This window comes from Fukomys damarensis, unplaced genomic scaffold, assembly GCF_012274545.1.
Source record: "Fukomys damarensis isolate Sample0158 unplaced genomic scaffold, DMR_v1.0_HiC HiC_scaffold_33, whole genome shotgun sequence".
Classification (NCBI taxonomy): Eukaryota; Metazoa; Chordata; class Mammalia; order Rodentia; family Bathyergidae; genus Fukomys; species Fukomys damarensis.
Window position 1 is genome coordinate 45,224,271 of NW_022900945.1, and position 19,127 is coordinate 45,243,397.

Below are 19,127 nucleotides of genomic sequence, written 5' to 3' on the forward strand. Positions count from 1 at the left end.
ATAGCCGAAAAAAAAAAAAAAAAAAAAAAAAAAAAAAAAAAAACCTTTAACAAAAGAGCTGGAAGCTGAGTGTGGTGGTACACGCCTGCAATCCCATCACTCAGGAGGCTGAGGCAGAAGGATCACTGTGTTTGAGGCCAGTCTGGATTACATAGTGAGTTCAAAGTCAGCTTGAACTACATAAAGAGAACCTGTCTCAAACGGGAAAGTGGTAGGGGATCTCAGTAGTAAAGCACTTGCCTAGTATAAGCAAGGGCATAGATTCAATCTGTAAAATAAAACCAAACCAAACCACATAGGTTTTTATTTTTTTTTATTTTGTTGGTACTAGGGATTGGTACTAGGATTTGGTACTAGGGCCTTCTCACTGAGCTGCATTCCCAATACTTTTTATTATTACTAAGATAGGATCTTGCTAAATTGCTCAGTTTGAGCTCAAATTTTGAGTCCTAAAAAAAAAAATTTTTTTTTCAATCCTCCTGCTTCAGCTTTCTTGAGTGCTGGAATTACTGGAATTAGTGCTGGAATTAGCCACTATGCCTGGCTAAAAACAAGCTTTTTGAATAAACTAATTAAAAAATTCCAGATTATGTCTGAGAAATTAAAGCAAAAGAAGAAAAAATGCAAAGGGGAAGCCTTTGTAAAAATACTGCAGATATAAGACAAAGTGTCTTAATATGTACATAGCTATTACAAATCTACATGAAAAGGAAAACAACAGATAAAAGGAACTAGTAGGAATAGCCAATTCATACAATGATTATACATTTCCTTCCTTCCTTCCCTCCACCCCCCCCTTTTGTACCAGGAATCGAACTCAGGACCTTGCGCTTACCAGGAAGGCAAGGTGCCACTGAGCTAAATCTTCAGCCCTACACATTTCTGATAAAAGTAAAAATTGTCCAAATTCATCATGAAAGAGGCAAATTAAAAGAATAAGATACAAAGTTTTCAACCACAGTATTATCAGAAAATAAGAATCTTTAATTAAACAGTATTGGTAATGATTATAGGAAAAGCATATTCAAATGCTACTCCTAGAAATATAAAATGGTTATAATCTGGAGAAATTTAGCAGCAGCTATAAAAACTTTAAATTTGTATGTTCTTTGATCAAGTCAGTCTACTGCTGGGAACTTGTTTTTATATAGACATTCTTACAAATATATCAAAGATATAAGTAGAAGAATACATATTCCAATACTGTTTGAAGTATTATGCAACTTAAATATCAAAAACATTAGAATGAGCTAAATGAAATTCTTTTTTTTTTAAGTCTGGAATTGAACTGAGGGCTTTGTTGAGCTATATCCCAGCCTCAATAAAAAATTTTAACATCTATATAATGAAATAAAGAATAGCTATGAGGCCTGGGGATTTAGCTCACAGGATTTAGCTCAGTGGTTCCGGCGTCTGCCTTGCAAGCAGCACAAGGACCTGAGTTTGATACCCAGTACCAAAAAAAAAAAAAAAAAAAAAAAAAGAATAGCTATGGGAATTTCTGTGTTGATACTGAAAGAAAGCTTTGTAAAAAAGGATGGCAAACAAAGTCAGAATAATGTGACTATAAAAAGTATTTGTACCCTTAGCACCAGGTATCTCTTAGGAGCTTATGAAATATCAAGAAAGGAGGCAGGTCCACTGAACCACATCTGTAATCCCAGCACTGGGGCAGGAGGATCGCTGTGAGTTCAAGACGAGCCTGGGCTACATAGTGAATTCCAGGGCAGTCTCACTACATAGTGAGACCCTGTCTCAAAAAACAAAACAAACAGACAAAAAACTTGATAATACACTTGTTGAGAAGGAAACACATGGAGGAGAGATAGTGAACCGCTAAAAAAAATTTTTTTTTTTTTAAATCAAGGTTTATGAGAAAAACCAAGAGTCACTATTGGTGACAGAAAAATGATCAGACTTTGTGGAGCCCCAGTCCTTGGTACAAAAGTATCCCTTCTCCTCAGGATCAGCTTCTGCCTGTGAATTCAGGCTGATCCCTAACTTGTAGTGGTAGACATAACACACAGTCAGCATTAACTAAAAGTTTCTTCCCTAGAAGAGAAGATTGAAACATATTTTGAAGTGCCTTTAAAAAATCTGAAAGCTCATAATATGAGTGACAAGTTCATTTTGCTGTTGTCTGTGGTGCTGAGATGAATCCAGTCATTAGAGTAAAAATAAAGACTCTGAGTGAAAACAGAGGATTTTATTTTCAGATAGCAAGTTGTTACAACATACTTAGGTTAGACAGACAGGAAAGTAAACCAAAAGTTACAATACACATGAGATACAAAGTTTATAATAATCCTCCCCTCAAATGCTGATAGCTATAGGTAGCTGGAACAATCACAGTCCTTACCTTTTGGAGGAGGTACTTCCTTTCCAGTGTAAGGGTGTAACTTTACCTTCTTCTTTCCTCGCTTAGATTGAAATACATCCTCTATTTTCAATACAAGCTGAAAGAAGACCAGGAAAATACAACTTAAAACCAACACATGGTTTGCAGCTTGATGACTTAAATTAGCAATTCAAATTTAGAGAAAAGATGTATTTTTGTTACTTTTTTCAATTTAAAATTTTAGATGATGATCTTTAGATGACATATTTTTCAAATACCGAGTGCAGTTCAAGGCCAGCCTGAACTATATAGTGAGATCCTCTACAAACAAAGTACCAAATCCATATAAGATGGGTAAGGTGACTTCTTTCCAGATGAGTCCAGCACAGCTTCTCAGGAGACTCCTTTCGTTCCAAGCCACAACATACAGGCAAGGTGGCTACTGCGCTTCCTACCGTGATCATGCCATTATTAAACACAAGTTTTCGCTTGCCCGGGGTAAGAAGGGGAATATTCACTCACTTGGAAGATAGGGTGAGGCTCAGTTATTTCTGCTCCCTGGAATTCCTCCAAAAAGAAGATAATCACACCGGGGAAGTTTTGTTGTTGTTTCATTTTTGGGTCACTGGGGATGGAAGCCAGAGCCTTTGCACTAAACTACATCCTCAGCCCCTCAGCCCTTTAAAAAAATGTTTTATTTTTCTTGAGACAGGGTCTCACTGTATAGTTTAGGCTGTTCTCTCTCTCTCTCTTTCTTTCTCTCTTTTAGATACCAGGGATTGAGCTCAGGACCTTGCGCTTTCAAGGCAGGCACAGTGCCACTAGCTAAATCCCAACTTAGGCTGGCCTTGAACTCACAGCAATACACGTACCTCAGCCTTGTAAGTGCTAGGATTTAGGCATGTGCCACCATGCTCACCTTTTATTTTTTATTTTGAGACAGGGTCTTACTAAGTCGCTCTGCTCCCCCTGCTTGCCTGGTCTCAGACTTGTGATCATCCTGCCTTAGCCTCCTAAAGTGAAATTTTGGCCAAATAAAAAAGGAGACTCTGGTTGTTGGTTTTTTTGTTTGGTTTGGTTTGGTTTTTGGTTTTTTGAGACAGGGTCTCACTATATATACTTCAGACTGTAGCCCAGACTGGTCTAGAACTCGCAGCAATCCTCCTGCCTCAGCCTCCCAAGTGCTGGGATTATAGGTGTGCACAACCACATCTGGCTAAATAGGAGACTCTTAAATATGCCCAAGTGCAAAGTATTCCTTTATACCCCTTCTACACATTTTCAAAATTAATTAAGAATTTGGGGGGCAGTACTAGGGGCTGAACCCAGGGCCTTTGCACCGAACTACATTCTCAGCCCATTTTTTTTTTCCTCATTGAGTTTATTGGTACATTCTAGGTATACAGTATAGTTACGTTCATTACTGGAATCTTGTACCTTTACATGACAGGTCTTGGTTTTCCCCTTTTCCCTGCCCTCTCTTCACCTCTCCTCCCCTCCCCTTTACAAACACTTCATTTCCATTTTTTCATTTTCTCATACTTTTTTCTTTTCCCTTATTACCCTTCCCCTACCCTTCCCACTTTCCCTACACCTTTAGCCCCTTTCTTCCTATTTCACATTGTCCATTATACCATTAGGATCTTATGTACCATTATAGTTTTTCACACCAGAGAAACTATTCGGTATTTACACATGTGTGACTTATTTATTTCACTTAGGAGTATATCCTCACTATGTATCCATTTTCCCATGAATGAATCTAATTTCTCATTCTTTATGTCTCAGCCCATTTTTTATTTAAGACAGGGTCTTGCTATGTCACTAGGCTGCCCAGGCTGGGCTCAAACTTCGATGGTCCTGCCTCACCTTCCCAGGATCCATGAATTACAGGTATACACTACCACATCCAGCTAACACCACTTATTTTTTAAATCGTTATACATCTACTTCTCCCAAAAAAGAGAAAAAGACAAAAATGAGCTAGAGACACAAAAAGAATTATAGCTGACAATAGGTACTTTTAAAACAAGGAATAGGTGGGCTGGGATTTAGCTCAGTGGTGCTGCCGCCTGCCTCGCAAGCACAAGGACCTGAGTTCAATCACCAGTACCAAAAAATAAAAAATAAAAAAGATAAGGAATAGTTATTCCATGTGTACTTTTTATTACAAGATTCCACTCTCTTTCTTCAGTATTAATCCTAATTTAACACACTTAATGCCTAGAATTATACCTGTTAAGCTCATTATATTAGATGACAATCTACAAACTTGCTTGAGAAAAAATATTCTTGCTTTCTCTTTTGTTTTTGTTTCTCTAGCAGTCCCAGCAATGAATAGGCTGTGAATCAGTCCAGTGCAAGAAAAAACATGGTAGAAACATGAGCACCTAATATGCAGATTATTCCTATATTTCTGGATGAGTTTGTTCTCTTGAAATATTTTTGTAGCTGGATTCAGGAGAAAAGTTTCCAATGGTCTTTCTTCTTTTTTCTTTCTTTTTTGACATAAAGTTGTGCTATGTAGTTCAAGCTGGCCTTAAACTAACTGCGTAGCCCAGGCTGGGCTTGAACTCATGGCAATCCTCCTACCTCAGCCTCTTAAGTGGTAGAATTACAGGTGTGTGCTACCACACCAAACTGCCAATGATCTTAAAATATTACCAATACAAAAACCAAGCATCTAAAATAAAGGTATTTTATGGGTTATAGGAAAGATATACAGAACATATATCTTTTTTGTTTTGTTTTGAGACAGGGTTTCACCATTTAGTCCAGGTTGGTCTCAAACTCACAATCCTGCCAAAACCTTCCTACTGCTGGGATTATAGGCATGCATTACTAAGTGCAAGGTCCCACATTCGATCCCCTGTACAAAAAACAAAACACAAAAAAGAAATAAAAACCCTATATAGGCATGCACTACCACAGCCAACTTAAAAATAGCATAATTTATTATGTACACTTGGAAAAGAATAATCAAAAGTATACTTAATACTATAAGGAAAGAAAACTACTGCTCTACAAATACGAGATGAAGTAAAATTTAAATTCTGATTATGAGATTGGAAGAGCCTATCTTCACTTTTTAGTTGCAAGAAATACAGTAGAATTCTCTATGAAATGGCAGAAGCCACACTACTGCATATACTTGACACAAATAATATAAAACATAAGGGAATATACTCCAGCAAACAATCCTACATAGGCTTCCAAAGCAGGAAAAGAAACGAAGGGTGGGAAAGAGGAATATGGATTAGATTAGTGATTTTCAACCTGTGAAAGGAATTTTTCCAGTCATCAGCCTCGGCAACCTAGTGACTTAAATACTAATTTTTTTTAAGTTAACCATTTTTTATTTTTTTATTTCAGTACTGGTAATTGAACTCAGAACCTTGCACTTGCCAGGCAGGTGTGGGGCCACTGAGCTAAGTCCCTGGCCCAAAAACTGATTTTCTTAGGGGATATTGTTCTTGAAAATACTTCAAAGCCAGACTACACATGGGACATCATAATAGGACTTACTCTATGAAAGGTTACTGGTAGAAATGCTAACCACCTGCTCCTGTCCAACAGTCAAGAGTTCATCACCACTTTCTTTCATTCTGTTTCTCAAAAAACCTTTATAAAAATTCAAGAAATGGAGGAGATGGAGCATATCACCTATCATCAGAAAGAAGTTAATAAGCTTTTAGTCCTTGAGCTCCAGAGTACAAAAAATACTGAGGCATGAAACTGAAAGCACTGTAAAATCTCCGTGGGCCTCATTTAACTTTACAATTTGCTAATGCCATTCTATGATTTTAAGCATCTTAATGCAGTCCCTTAGGTGTCTGTTTTCTTCCTCTGAAGAATTCATGATCTGTCATTTCCCGGCATCACAGGAAGCTGCTTTGTTGTGGCAGTATGATCTACCGAGGAAAATGCTACTGCTGGATGACTGGAAGTTTTTCAAACCTGTGATTTTTAAACAGGGAAGGCAGGAAACAGGAAGAATTTAACTGTGGAGCACAGTATTCCCAAGGAACCAAAGAATAGTCACTATGCCAAGAAACAACTGTGACTTTTGTTTAATGTTAAAATCAGGTATAACAATTGTGTGCTAAATGAATACACATAGCTAATTCAGATGGTATTAAGAAAAGAATATTTGAATTGATTTGACTTCTTTACTGCTGCACAATATCTGCATAGTATTTTGTCAATCTTGAAAGCACCCTGAATTAAAGTACATATTAACTATTTACATGTAATTTCTTAGGTGTCTCTCCTACAAGGAAATATAACCGTCCACAGGTAATCTCAGTCTCTTCTTCTGGGCTGCAGTTGTTCTAGTTGGGATGATGGGCAGCCTTGACTGCATTTTACCCTTGAAGGAGAGGTTATTTTAAATGATTGCTGGTAAGTTTATAATTCCAAGTAATAGTTCAACTTATTTTTTTCCTCCTCTGAATGGAAAATTGCGCCCCAAATATACTTTGTCACTACTGAAAATCTGTAAATTGACGCATAAAACTAAAGTCACTTTGGCCTAAGAGTGGGAACAACACTGAAACTAGCTTGACAGAACGTACCTCTTAGAAGATTCTGGCGCTTCTTTAAAACAGACAGCTAATTTTGAGCTAAGGGAATTGAAGTGAAGCTCTACATGGAATTTTCCAAATCAATTTTCCAAATCAATAAGGAAAACCTGCCAAAAGCCATTTGTACATTTTTCTTGTATAAACAAAAGCTTAAAACTTAAGGCCATGGGAATCGGGGTCGAAGGGAAAGGAAGAGAATGGGACAAAAACAGGATTGGGGATTTTAGCTCAGTGGTTCCGCCACCTGCCTTACAAGCTCAAGGGTTCAAGTTCAACCCCCCTACCACAAAAAAAGGGAAAAAAAGAAGAACCAAGATATATCATTCACAGGTACAAATTCCCTATGATGGATGTTATCACTACACGTATATCTAAAATGTACCAATGTTTTGCTTCAAAAAAAAATCCTAAGGCTGTTTTCCACATCTTTTAATTCCAATAAGTTAGTTATAACCTATTATTTATTTTGGTTTAATGTTTATTTATTCTCATTTATGGAGCTATTGAAAAAAGAGAAGAAAGTACTGAACTCCTCACCCTTGGAAGATTTCTCCTCTTTCTGTTTGCAACTTCTCCAGCTCGGAAAAGTTTCCATTCAGTTAAAGTGACAGGCAAAGTGGTATCCTTCGTAAGCTTTGACCGTAAGTAAGTTTGGGAGTTCTTCAGTTCTATCGTCTTCCGGTGAAGGAATTGTGGTTTGTGAGGAAGCTAGAACAGAAAATTTTGGGTGAAGGTAAGATCATCTAGTCAACATCTGTGTTTTCATGCAAAGTCAAAGCTATCCCAGGAAAATATTTATCTTTCCTTTCCTTTAAAATAATCTCAAATGGGGATACCATAATTTCTTTCTCATCACTGGTAAAGTAAGCTGCTCAGTTTTAGAATTCAAAGTTCGGCTACAACGGTAATCAACTTCCTAGAGAACAACAGCTCATAATCTTCACAACTCAAGCCAAGGGTTTCAATATTTTCAGGGACGGGGCAAGTAATTTAGGTCACAGGCTGTCGTGAACTTATATAATAGTGTCTCTTTGTTTTGGCCCCAATTATATCCTCTTAACTTTTTTTGTATATAACATAAACAAGACTCTAATGTGTTTCCAATCAATGCTGTAGCTATACCTTGGGTGTTCTGAAAGCACTTTTAGGGGGTGGCAGCTTCCATGCTGAAGGTGATCTCCACAAGGGCAAAGGCTGTACTGGAATATCTTCATAGGGATTTTCTTTGGTGGGAACTTGAAAAATATCAAAAAATGCTTAGAGGAACACAATTAAATGGAGATATTGCCACTAGCAAATGAAATTTAAAAACTGACTATATTCAAGTTTCTTATTCTTCACTGCTGCAGCGATGTTCAGGACCTTGCACTTGTAAGGCAGGTGTGGTGTCACTGAGCTAAATCCCCAGCCCAAGGGATGTGGTTCTTAAGATAAAGTTTATAAACCACTCAGGTGTTGAACCAAGCTAAAATAATTTTCAAAATACTATACCATATAAACACTTTTGAACTTAGTAGTACACTGCACTTGTTGTAAAATTCACTACAGAATGAAAAAATTTGTACACCAAAGGTATCTATATTACAAGACAAATATAAATCAAGGAATATTTGGTTATAAAAGAAAATACTATACTATAATTAAAGGCATCATTAAATACGTATTCATCAAATTTAATTGCAAAGTTGTGTACACCTACATATGACATCTTCATAGATATTATCCTCTGATTGTGTGTAATAAAGTGCTGAACCAGAATTTCTCCCAAGTTCTTCATGAATCTTCTGTGAATTCCGATTTCGAAAGTGCTGAATATCCTCAAATTCAAAGGATTTCCTTAGGAAAGGCGATACAGTTTAATGTTATATCTTTCAAAACACTAATCTTTAAACAGAAACTGAAAAGTAAAGGACTTGAGTCCAAAATCACAAAGGGGTTCTTATCAAAGATGCAAGAATAAACTATACTGGTATAGGGCTATAAACTGAGTAGGAAATCAGAATTGATTTAAAGAAAATACTTACAAATCATTTTGGTAAAGATAAAGCATACCTTTTAGATCTCCCTCTAATTTTTCCACCATATTTCTTTGGTTCAGGTTCCTGAGAAGAGGCCAAAGAAGATTCTGCACAAGAATTATTTTCACAGCATTTTTTGTCACAGTTTCTTTCTTTATATGGCACAACACCAGATTCAGACAAGTATCTGAATGTCCTACGTGGTTTTGGCAAAGGATTTATAGAAGGTCCACATTCTTGACCCTCAGGTTCAGAGTAAATATTTTCTAAGCTCTTGGTTATTCCATATGAATTATTTAGAACACTACAATTCAGTTTTTTTTCTGAAGGGCCACAATGTTCTAGAGCCAAATTTATGACTTTATCTGGGGGAAGTGCTTCTATTTTCTTCCACAATATTTGTGAGGTATAAAAGTTTCCTTGAGGTAACAAAGTCTCTTGACCTAACACAACTTCTTTCCAGCTTTCAATTTGTTTAACCTTTGAACATACCCAATTGGATTCTGATTCATTTTTAAATATGTGTGTATCGTAATATTCATGTTTCTCATCTTCATCCTCACTTAGATCATGGCTTTTGATCATATCTAAACCCACATTTTGAGAGTTGGCTACTCCCAACTTTTTGTTCTTTCCCTCAGCAATAGGAGTCTTCTTAGGAAGAATCTCTTGGTGACAGTTGTATCTCACTCCAAAGTCCTTTGGATGCCACTTAGCTGGACTAGATGTACCATTAGTCCTCCTTTCCCACTGAGAAATTTTTTGTTTGATGTTTCTGCAGTGGCTTCTTGACAGTGTCTGAACAGCAGAACGAGAAAAACCAACATCCATGTTCCCAGATGGGTGCATGACAAGTGATGATTCTTATAAAGGCACCATTACAAGTGACAGTGAAATACTGTACACTGTATCCTGTCAGAAGTGGAATGATTCCAGTACCTTTCTTTCATGTTTAACTTGGTAATGTCTTTTTAATTTTGATCACTGATCTTCATTGAAAATGGCTGCAACTGTATCTTGAATAATCCTATTAAAATGAGACAAAAATGTTAACACAGTTTATAATTTCTTAAGTTAAATGTCACTGAAAACACTGCTCACTTATCCCAAAACAATTAATTTACACTGCAGAAGTTAAAATGTGCCTGAAATTCAACCCATAAAGGTAGTCCTAAGAGTGATATAATACTGAGAAAATATTACTTGTGACATTTTTCAAACTGTCATGTTTAATATTCTGCCTACATAATTTCTTAAGTTTAATAAGTAGAATGAGGGTTTATAAGAACTACCTACAGCAGCATACAACATTATTTTATAATAAATAAATTCTTTTTGTTTATTTGTTTGTTTTTGAGACAGAGTCTCACTATGTAGTGCAGGCTGGCCCTGAACTCTCCATTATCCTCTGCCTCATCCCCCAAGTGCTGGGATTACAGATGTGCACCACCACACCCAGCTTATAATAAACCAATTACTTATGGAGCTTTCTCTTAATCAGACAAGGGCCAATGGAGTATTATCAAAAGCACACATATATAGACATACATTGACTAATCAAGAAGCTCATGTACACATCCACAGCAAGAGGCAGTTAGTTTATAAACATACCAACACGAAGATAATTCCTTATTTTATGTTGACAGATACTATTAGTCTATCACATACCCTTACTTCAACTCTACTATTAGTAGTTTAGGATTGCAGACAGCATGCTAAAGAGAAACCAAGGGGCTCATTAACTATTGTTTCTTCAAAATAAAATAGCTATTTTGTCAGTGACTGAAATTCCTACAATTCTACTAGCACATCCTTGACCTGAATATGCAAAAATACTTAGTCACTGTCACATTTCTTCCTTTCACATAGAAGCTTCATTCAGTCAGACCCATAAGCTGTTTCCTGAAATATGAAGTTTAGCAAAAAAACTTTTCCTACCATATGAGTAAAGACTTGCTCTCAAGTTCTATTGTATCCTGGTTATAAATAGCAACTGATTCAAAACTTCCTGAGGTAGGGGGTCATCCTTCCTTGAGCTTTGTCTGTGTGGCCTTGATTAACAAGCAGGAAAATATCTTAGCACAACTCTTGTCAGTACAGCTGACCAAAACTGATAAATACACAACACACACATATGTACACCCAACTTAGTCTTGGCAGAACAAAGTCTCTCCAGGACTTCTGTCAAACTTTCACTTAAGTAATTCCCATACCTCTGGAGAAAAATCAGTTTTGCCAGCAAATAAATTCTGATGATGGTCTGATGCAAAGAAAATTATCCTAAAAACCTTGAGAAAGAAATTAAACTCATACGGGTAGGAAAATCCATAACATTACCAAGCCCCCACAGAACTCTTGATAAAAGACTAATATATAGAATATGAAAATTTAAACAGCTGATATTGATTATAAAACCATTTCCTACTTCTAATGTTGATAGGGAGATTTCAGGGTGTCTATCTGTCTTCACTATGGATAAGAGTTGTTTTCTCTGGCTCCTGGAAGGCTCCTAGCGGTTTCTGTCTTTGCTAATGCTTTTCCTTGGTTAGCATGGTTTTAAGTGTGAATGGGTCAAATTGAGATTTTTTTAAGAAAGGATAACAAGTGCTAGGATTACAACAATTTTTTTAAACTTTAAGACTTTTAGCAACAAATAGCTAAATCTATGGGATTCTCACACAAATACAGATGTGTACTGATGTGTGTCAATGGTAACACAGTAGCATAGAAACATTTAAAACACTCCTAACATAGGCAGGCATTACAAAGACAAATTCTGCTATGCTTAATGTGTTCTGACATGTTGCAGCTTTCATAAAACAAACTATTTAAAAAATAAAAACAGGGCTGGAGATTTAGCTCAATGGTTCCGCCGCCTGCCTCATAAGCACAAGGTCCCAAGTTCAATTCCCAGCACCAAAGAAAGAAAGAAAGAAAAACTTTTAGTGCATTTTAACCACATCTATGACTGTATTGCTAATACAGAAAATCTGGCATAAAATCTGTTGATTTCCCCTGTTCTAATTTTTGCCAAATTAACTATTCCCTCTAAAAAAAATGACATGTCTATTGTCACATATAGGCTGTGAAAAGATCCCATACAAACAATAACCATCATTTGCCAAACAAAAGCTGCCTCAACCACCTCGTGTTTGTCCCTTTAACCTAATTATGTTCCGAGACAACGTGACGCCCAGAACCCCCTGCCCCATGGCACTCCTAGCCTGTGAGATCCTTCAAACCCCATTCCGCACACCCTATTTCACGCTTTCACTTCCGCTATGGGTGGACATTCTACTTTCTAAGTGCTGGCCAGTTGTCAAGTCCTGCATCTTCTGAAATCTCCCTAAATTTAGTCAGCTTACCATAAATGTATTGTCCCTACAGGTTGGTTTTTCAAGTTTGTTTCAATATTTCTAAATGAAACAGGCTGAGAACATCTAAGAACTTCCACAGTTTAAAAAAAATTGTTTTGTTTTGCAAATTGGAAATGGACCAAGAGATGGAGGGAGAGGGGATGGAAAGGAGATGTAACAAGAATTAAGATATGTTATTAAAGATCTAAATATTAAAAAAGAAACACTAAACTTGCTGGAAGATAAATTAGGCAGAACTCTCGAAGACATTGGCATAGGAAAAGACTTTACGAACAAATCCTCAGTAGCACAGAACTAGCATAATGAATCAGCACCTGGGATCTCATCTTATTAAAAAGCTTCTGCACTGCAAAAGAAACCATCAACAGAACTAAGAGACAACCTACAATGTGGGAAAAAATTTTTACCAGCTGCTCCTCAGACAAAGGACTATTATCTAGAATATATAAAGAACTCCAAAAAATCAGGCCCACCAAATATTAAGACCCGATTCAAAAATGGACATCTGAAATGAACAGACATTTCTCAAACAAGTAAAAGCAGCAAATAAATATATGAAAAAATGTTCAACATCACTGGTCATTCGAGAGATGCAGATGAAAACAATACTGAGATTCCACCTCACCCCAAAAGGAATGGCTGCTATCAAGAAATCAACCAACTGACAATTGAAAGAGATACTGTAATACTAATTATACATAAAATCTTTCTGAAAACAGAAGAGGAAATAATTTTCAACTCCTTTTATGTGACAAGAATTATCAGGAAGAGATAGAAATTACAAGATAAGAAAACTATAGAACCCTGTAACTCATGACCAACTGGGAGAAAATATCTGCAATATATACAATATATATTAATTATTATAACTGCATAAACACCACAATTAAAATATGTGTAGGCAAGCCAGGCCTAATGGCACTTGCCTGTATCCCAGGAGAATGATGCTGTAGGATCACTGTGAGTTTGAGGTGAGCCTGAGCTACCTAGTGAGTTCAAGGTTGGCCTGAACCGCAGAGTGAAACGCTGTCTAGAAACAAACAAAATAAAAATTTGTAAGACATAAACAGACACTTAACAAAAGATTTATAAGCCAGGCGTGGTGGCGCACATCTGTAATCCCAGCACAGGTTTTGATCAGAAAATCTAAAATAAGATGTTATACAACTGTATTTTGTATTTTTTTTGTTTTTGTTTTAATAACACCAGGGATTGGAGCTTGGGCCTCACGCAGGCTAGACAAGCACTGTACAACTGAGCTGATCCCCAGCCCCATACTGTGTCTCTGTGTTTACTGGTGATCACAAAAGGCCTTGCTCATGCTAAACTAAGCCCTACCTCTACCCCCAGCTACAACTATATTCTTAAACAAAATTATGAGGTTTCTTCAGTGATAATGCATTCAGCCCCCAAGGAATCTTGCCCTATTTATTGTTTTCAAGCTTAAACTCTTAGCTCTTCTTTTGTCCTGGGAAAAGAGAAGTAGGTGCAGATGTCTATATTTAAAATATCAGTTTCAGGGCCAGGGATTTGGCTCAGTGGTTCTGCCGCCTGCCTCGCAAGTGCGAGGGCCAGAGTTTGATCCTGAGTACCTACCTACTTACATAAATAAATAAATAAAATAAAATATCAGTTTCAGGTTTGGTTCCAAAGTGATTGTTTATTTGAAGAAAATAGTTGCCAAAAGGATTTCAGCTCCTTAGCTACTAGAAGGAACAGAGCCAAATGGAAACAGAATCATTATGGGTGTCATAAAGACAACACTTCAGGAAAGAGATAAAATCTCTGGGGGGGGGAATGACTCCTCTAAAAAATAATCTCCATTGATTAAAAAAAAAAAGTAGCCTGGGACCAGGAGTTTAGTTCAGTGGTGCTGCCTGCCTGCCTGCCTCACAAGCAAAAGGTCCCAAGTTTGATCCCCGGTGCCCAACATGCAAAAGGTAGCCTAGTACAACACACAGAGGGAAAGAGAACCAATGTTTACTTTATGCTTGCAGTGTGTAACATACTTCAAAAAGCATTACAATCCTCCCTTCAGCCCTATAAAGTAGACAGTAGTCTCTATGCCACATTTTCACTTGCAAAAATGGAAATAAATGACTATTTCATTAGCTCATGGTCCCAATAGCTGGTTAAGTGGGATTCACATCTGAATACGAATATTTTATATACTTTTCCCATACAATATACTATACTGTTCCTCAAACTAAGAGCACTAGCCTAGAAATCAGAAGAAATAGGAGTGAAATCCTAACTCTGCAACTTAATTGTGCAAATTTAGAAGAGCCATTTTACCTTTCTGGATTTGTTTTCTTGCCTGTAAACTTTCATTACTTACTGATTTTTTTGTATTCCCTTTAACATTTCTTGTAGTACAGATCTACTGATAACAAATGTTTTCCACTTTTATTAATCTAAAATAATTATTTCATCTTCATTTTTGGAGAATTTTGCTGGATGTAGAATTCTGAGTTGACAGTATTTTTCTTTAATTAGCTTAAAGTTATTCTTAGCCAGGCATGGTGGTGCACACCTGTAATCCCAGCACTTGAGAGGCTGAGGCAACAGGAGCACTGCAAGTTCGAGGCCAGCCTGTTCTACATAGTGAGTGCAAGGCCAGCATAAAGTGAATAGCATGCCCTGTCTCAAAAACAAGCAAAGAGGAGAAAAACAAACCAACAGTTGTCATTCTTTTGGCTTAGAGCAAGCACTGTTTCTAATGAGAAAAGCTGGCATCCTTTCTTGGGCGGGGACTGTGTATGTAATGTACCTTTTGGGGTTTTTTGTTGTTGTTTACTCTCTAGCTGTTTTTAAATTTTTCTTTTGTGTTTTAGCAATTTAACTATGAGAAGCCTAAGTGTGGTTTTCTTTGTATTTATCTTGCTTGAGGTTTACAGAACTTCTTGGATTTGGGGTTGATGTTTTCCATCGAGTCCTTTTCTTTTCCTGCTCTATTCGCTCATCTCTGAGATTCCAATTACATATCCTCCGACCATTTAATATTATTTCACAAGTTACTTCTGCTTTGTTCATTATCCCCTCCCCCCTTCCTGTGCTCTCTGGATAAATTCTATTGTCCTGTAGTTCACTAGCCATTTCTTCTATAGAGTAGTCCAATTTGCTTTTAAGCCTATCTAAAAATTCTTATTTCACCTATTGTATTATTTTAGCTTTATACTTTGTTTGTTTTCTTTGTTTTTTGTTTTTTGTTTTTTTGTTTTTTTTGAGACAAGGTCTCACTACATAGTTGAGACTGACCTGGAACTCACTACGTACCCCAGGGTGGTCTCGAACTCACAGCGATCCTTCTGTCTCAGCCTCCCAAGTGCTGGGATTACAGGTGTGCTACTTTGTCTTTTCAAAAAAAAAAAAAAATCATTAGCCTTCTAAAATACTCCATCTCATCACTTATTTTGTTAATTTTTGTTGTATATTATTTAAAGTATTTATAGTAATCTTAAAAGTTCTTGTCGGCTGGTTACAGAGAATAGGTTACTTTCAGGTTTTCTTCTACTGCCTATATTTTCTCTTCATTATGATTCAAATTTTCCCATTTCTTCTAGGGTCTTGTAATTTTATTTATTTGGTGCTAGAGCTTGAACCCTGGGCCTTGCACATGCTAAGTACCTGCTCTACCACTGAGATACACAGTAATTTAAAATTATATCATTGGTACTGTCTTTAAAAAACACTAGAGATGAGGTGTACTTTTAGTTTGTTTGGTGCTAACACTATAAGCCTTTCCTCTGTTTGACAATTACATTGAAGGACCAATCATCCAGATTCCTCCTGTGGTCAAACTGAGCTGGTGTTAGGTGGTAATTTTATTACATGTAATTCACCTGAAAATTAGACAAACCTCTAACCTCTAAAACTGCTGCTTTTTAAATTTTGTCAATATTTGAGCAGGAAAGAATGTGGCTACAGTTTCAGCTATTTTAACTTACCATGTTCAACTCTGGCAGCACATCACTACACAAATACAAGAGCTACAAAATTTCCTTGTGTTCTCCATGTCTTCCTGAAATGCTGATTTCTTAGCAAAAATTGAGAAGCAGGAGACACAGAAGATAATTCTTGGGCCAGTTGTTTTTGCATTTGTGGTTTTTCCAGATTTCAATCCACATCCAATTCCCAAAGTTCACACCATTAACTAGTAAGGCTTTATTTTACTGAATTCTCTTTAACTCTGTAAAATCTTGCCATCTATATCAGGTCTACTTGTATCCAGACCAGGTAAGAGGCACCCCCAAGAATAAAAGTTGCTCTGCTCATCTATGAGGGAGTCATTTCACTTGGGATTTGTATCCACTGCTATATACCACCCACATAAAAATACATGATTTTTAAAGTTTACCAAGAATGTTCTTGTTTCAGTGGTACCTCAAAACTCACCATTAAATGATTGTGGGAGGTGAATAAATACCATAAATGACCATCACCAAACAAAATGTTTTGGATGGAAAAAGTAGTGAGTTCAAGGCAATCAACACCCAACAAGATCTATCAAGTACTGGGCCGGGGATTTAGCTCAGTGGTGCTGCCGCCTGCCTCACAAGGGCAAGGTCCCAAATTCAATCCCTGGTACCAAAAAAAAAAAAAAAGAAGAAGATCTAGCAAGTACCAAACAATGATTACTGGGGCAAAATTTTTACATCAAAATGTGTCAAATAATAAATTCAACAAATTTCAAAGCATCTGAGTACCAAAGTATGATTGTATTATAGAAACAAAGATCTTGCAAGTCCTATAACCTTACTGTAAGAATTTAAATGTTTCCAATGAAATAGTGTAGAACAGAAAAAAAATCAAAAAATATATTGTATGTACGAATAAGTATGTAAGAATAAATATTGCTTCAGAAATGTTTGTTTCAAGATGGGCATGGTAGCACATGCCTGCAATCCCAGCACTTGGGAGGCCGAGGCAGGGGGCTTGACATGAGTTTGAGGCCAGCCTGGACTACATAGTGAGACCCTATATCAAAAAAAGAAAAAAAAAAAGTTTGTTTCAGTTATGGAGGGGCTGCAAATTGTTTATTATGGGGAAGTGTGATTAGAAAATTGTGGAAAACTTCTGTTCTTGACACATTAAAGTCCACTTCAGTGCCATGAAAGAAGGTTAGAGAGAAGATATGAGGACACTAACCCTCAAAGAAGAGAACAGTCTACTGCTAGGTCAACTTTGTGCAATCAGTGTTCAGAAACCCAAAGGCCTTTACATATCAGCACAACAAAGTAAGTTTCTTGCAAAGAATATATAAAAACAAAAATTACCACAATGAGCAACTGTTGTTAGACATTTTAGTAACAAGCAGCCTTTGGGTTTTTAATTAAAGCTAGTTTTGGGGTCTATGTATTACAATTCATTTGTTGCTTACTGACTGTACTATCAGATGAAGATGCAAAGAAAGGTTCTGAGGACAAAAATAGGCTCTTTTTATGTTTGGCCTCCTTAAAGATCTTTTCAAAATCTCTGTTTTAGATAGAGTAAGACAGAGACAAGAAGATACTCTGAATGTAGGAAATCCCTTCCTAGAGGAACAGAATAAATCATTCAACTCAGCAATCATTCAGACAAATCACAAAAACAGGTATGCTATAAAACTTAGGTGGGACTGTGGTATTTAATTTTTAAAGGAGGAATCAGGGTATATGGTACAGAAAGCAAGGCTTTGGAGTCAAGCCTGGATTTAAATCCTATATACTCAGGAGTATGGTCTTGTAATCTTGACCTCGCAAGAGCTTTAATTTCCTCATTTAGAGCAAGAGATTAAGACACACCAGCAGAGTTTTTGGGAGGATAAATAATATACAAAGTTTCTTGTACAAAATAACAGTGGTTGTTTAAATATGATGTATGTACGGGGCCTGAAACATTCTGACCATTTTAACCCCTTGAATGTCTCACTTCAATTTCCATTACAGTGACCTCAATTTGTGCCCTTAGCATCATTCTTCTCCTAGCACTAATATATTATTACCGCCTACATGGTTTACCAGTCTTCTTCTTCTTCTTTTTTTTTTGGTTTCTTCCAGCTATGTACTGCGGGCTGGCCTTCAACTCACTGTGTAGACCAGGCTGACCTAGAACTCACGGCAGTCCTCCTGCTTCAGCCTCTGGCGTAATGGGATTATAGGAATGCTCCACCACTCCCGGCCAAATAATAACTCCTACTACCCCACCAGTTTGCAAAAATAAATTAGTGGATCTATCCTTGATATAGTTGGCTCTCTTGTTTTGTGGAGTTTGCATCCATGAATTTAACCAAGTGCAGATCAAAAATATTTGAAAAAAATCTACAACTGCACTGAACACATGGACTTTTTTCTCATCCCTATTCCCTAAACAACACAGTATAACAACTCTTTACTTAGATATTACACAGTGCTGCTCTCTACAAGCGATCTAGAGATGATTTAAAGCACATGTGAGGATGTCCATAGGTTATAATCAAATACAAAACCATTTTAATAACACACGTATCCACACATTTTATTATCCATACGGGGTCTTAGAACTAATCCCCCATATATGTCGAAGGGCAACTATATAAAGTTTTTTCTATACAAATTTACCTTAATTGTTTCTCCCTTACTCCTATTTAGGGTGCAAGTCAATACTAACATAATAGCAAAACAAGCAAATATACAGCCAACAATTAATTTTAAAAATTGAAAAATAGCCAGGGATTTAGCTCAGTGGTTCTGCCGCATGCCTTGCAAGCGCAAGGACCCGAGTTCTATCCCCAATACAAAAAAAAAAAAAAAAAAAAAGAACAAAAAACAAAAAAAAGAGCAACACAGAGTTT

At 36.7% G+C, this 19,127-nt stretch overlaps 1 protein-coding gene across 4 annotated transcripts in view; it reads right to left on the reverse strand.

Annotated features, from left to right (window-relative positions):
• The window catches only part of Dennd2c (DENN domain containing 2C), an 87,254-nt gene that overhangs the window by 24,453 nt on the left and 43,674 nt on the right, over positions 1 to 19,127 (reverse strand). For 3 of the 4 annotated variants that reach the window (XM_019208512.2, XM_010631234.3, XM_010631236.1), the window contains exons 2-6: positions 8,974 to 9,966; positions 8,621 to 8,757; positions 8,044 to 8,156; positions 7,459 to 7,629; positions 2,360 to 2,456 (exon numbers count right to left, since the gene is read on the reverse strand). In XM_019208512.2, the coding sequence (XP_019064057.1) occupies positions 2,360 to 2,456; positions 7,459 to 7,629; positions 8,044 to 8,156; positions 8,621 to 8,757; positions 8,974 to 9,788 (1,333 nt within the window). In that variant the 5' untranslated portion in view covers positions 9,789 to 9,966. Of the gene's footprint in view, positions 1 to 2,359; positions 2,457 to 7,458; positions 7,630 to 8,043; positions 8,157 to 8,620; positions 8,758 to 8,973; positions 9,967 to 15,592; positions 15,626 to 19,127 lie in introns of those variants that run through there. The other variant, XM_010631235.1, reaches the window with a different exon arrangement.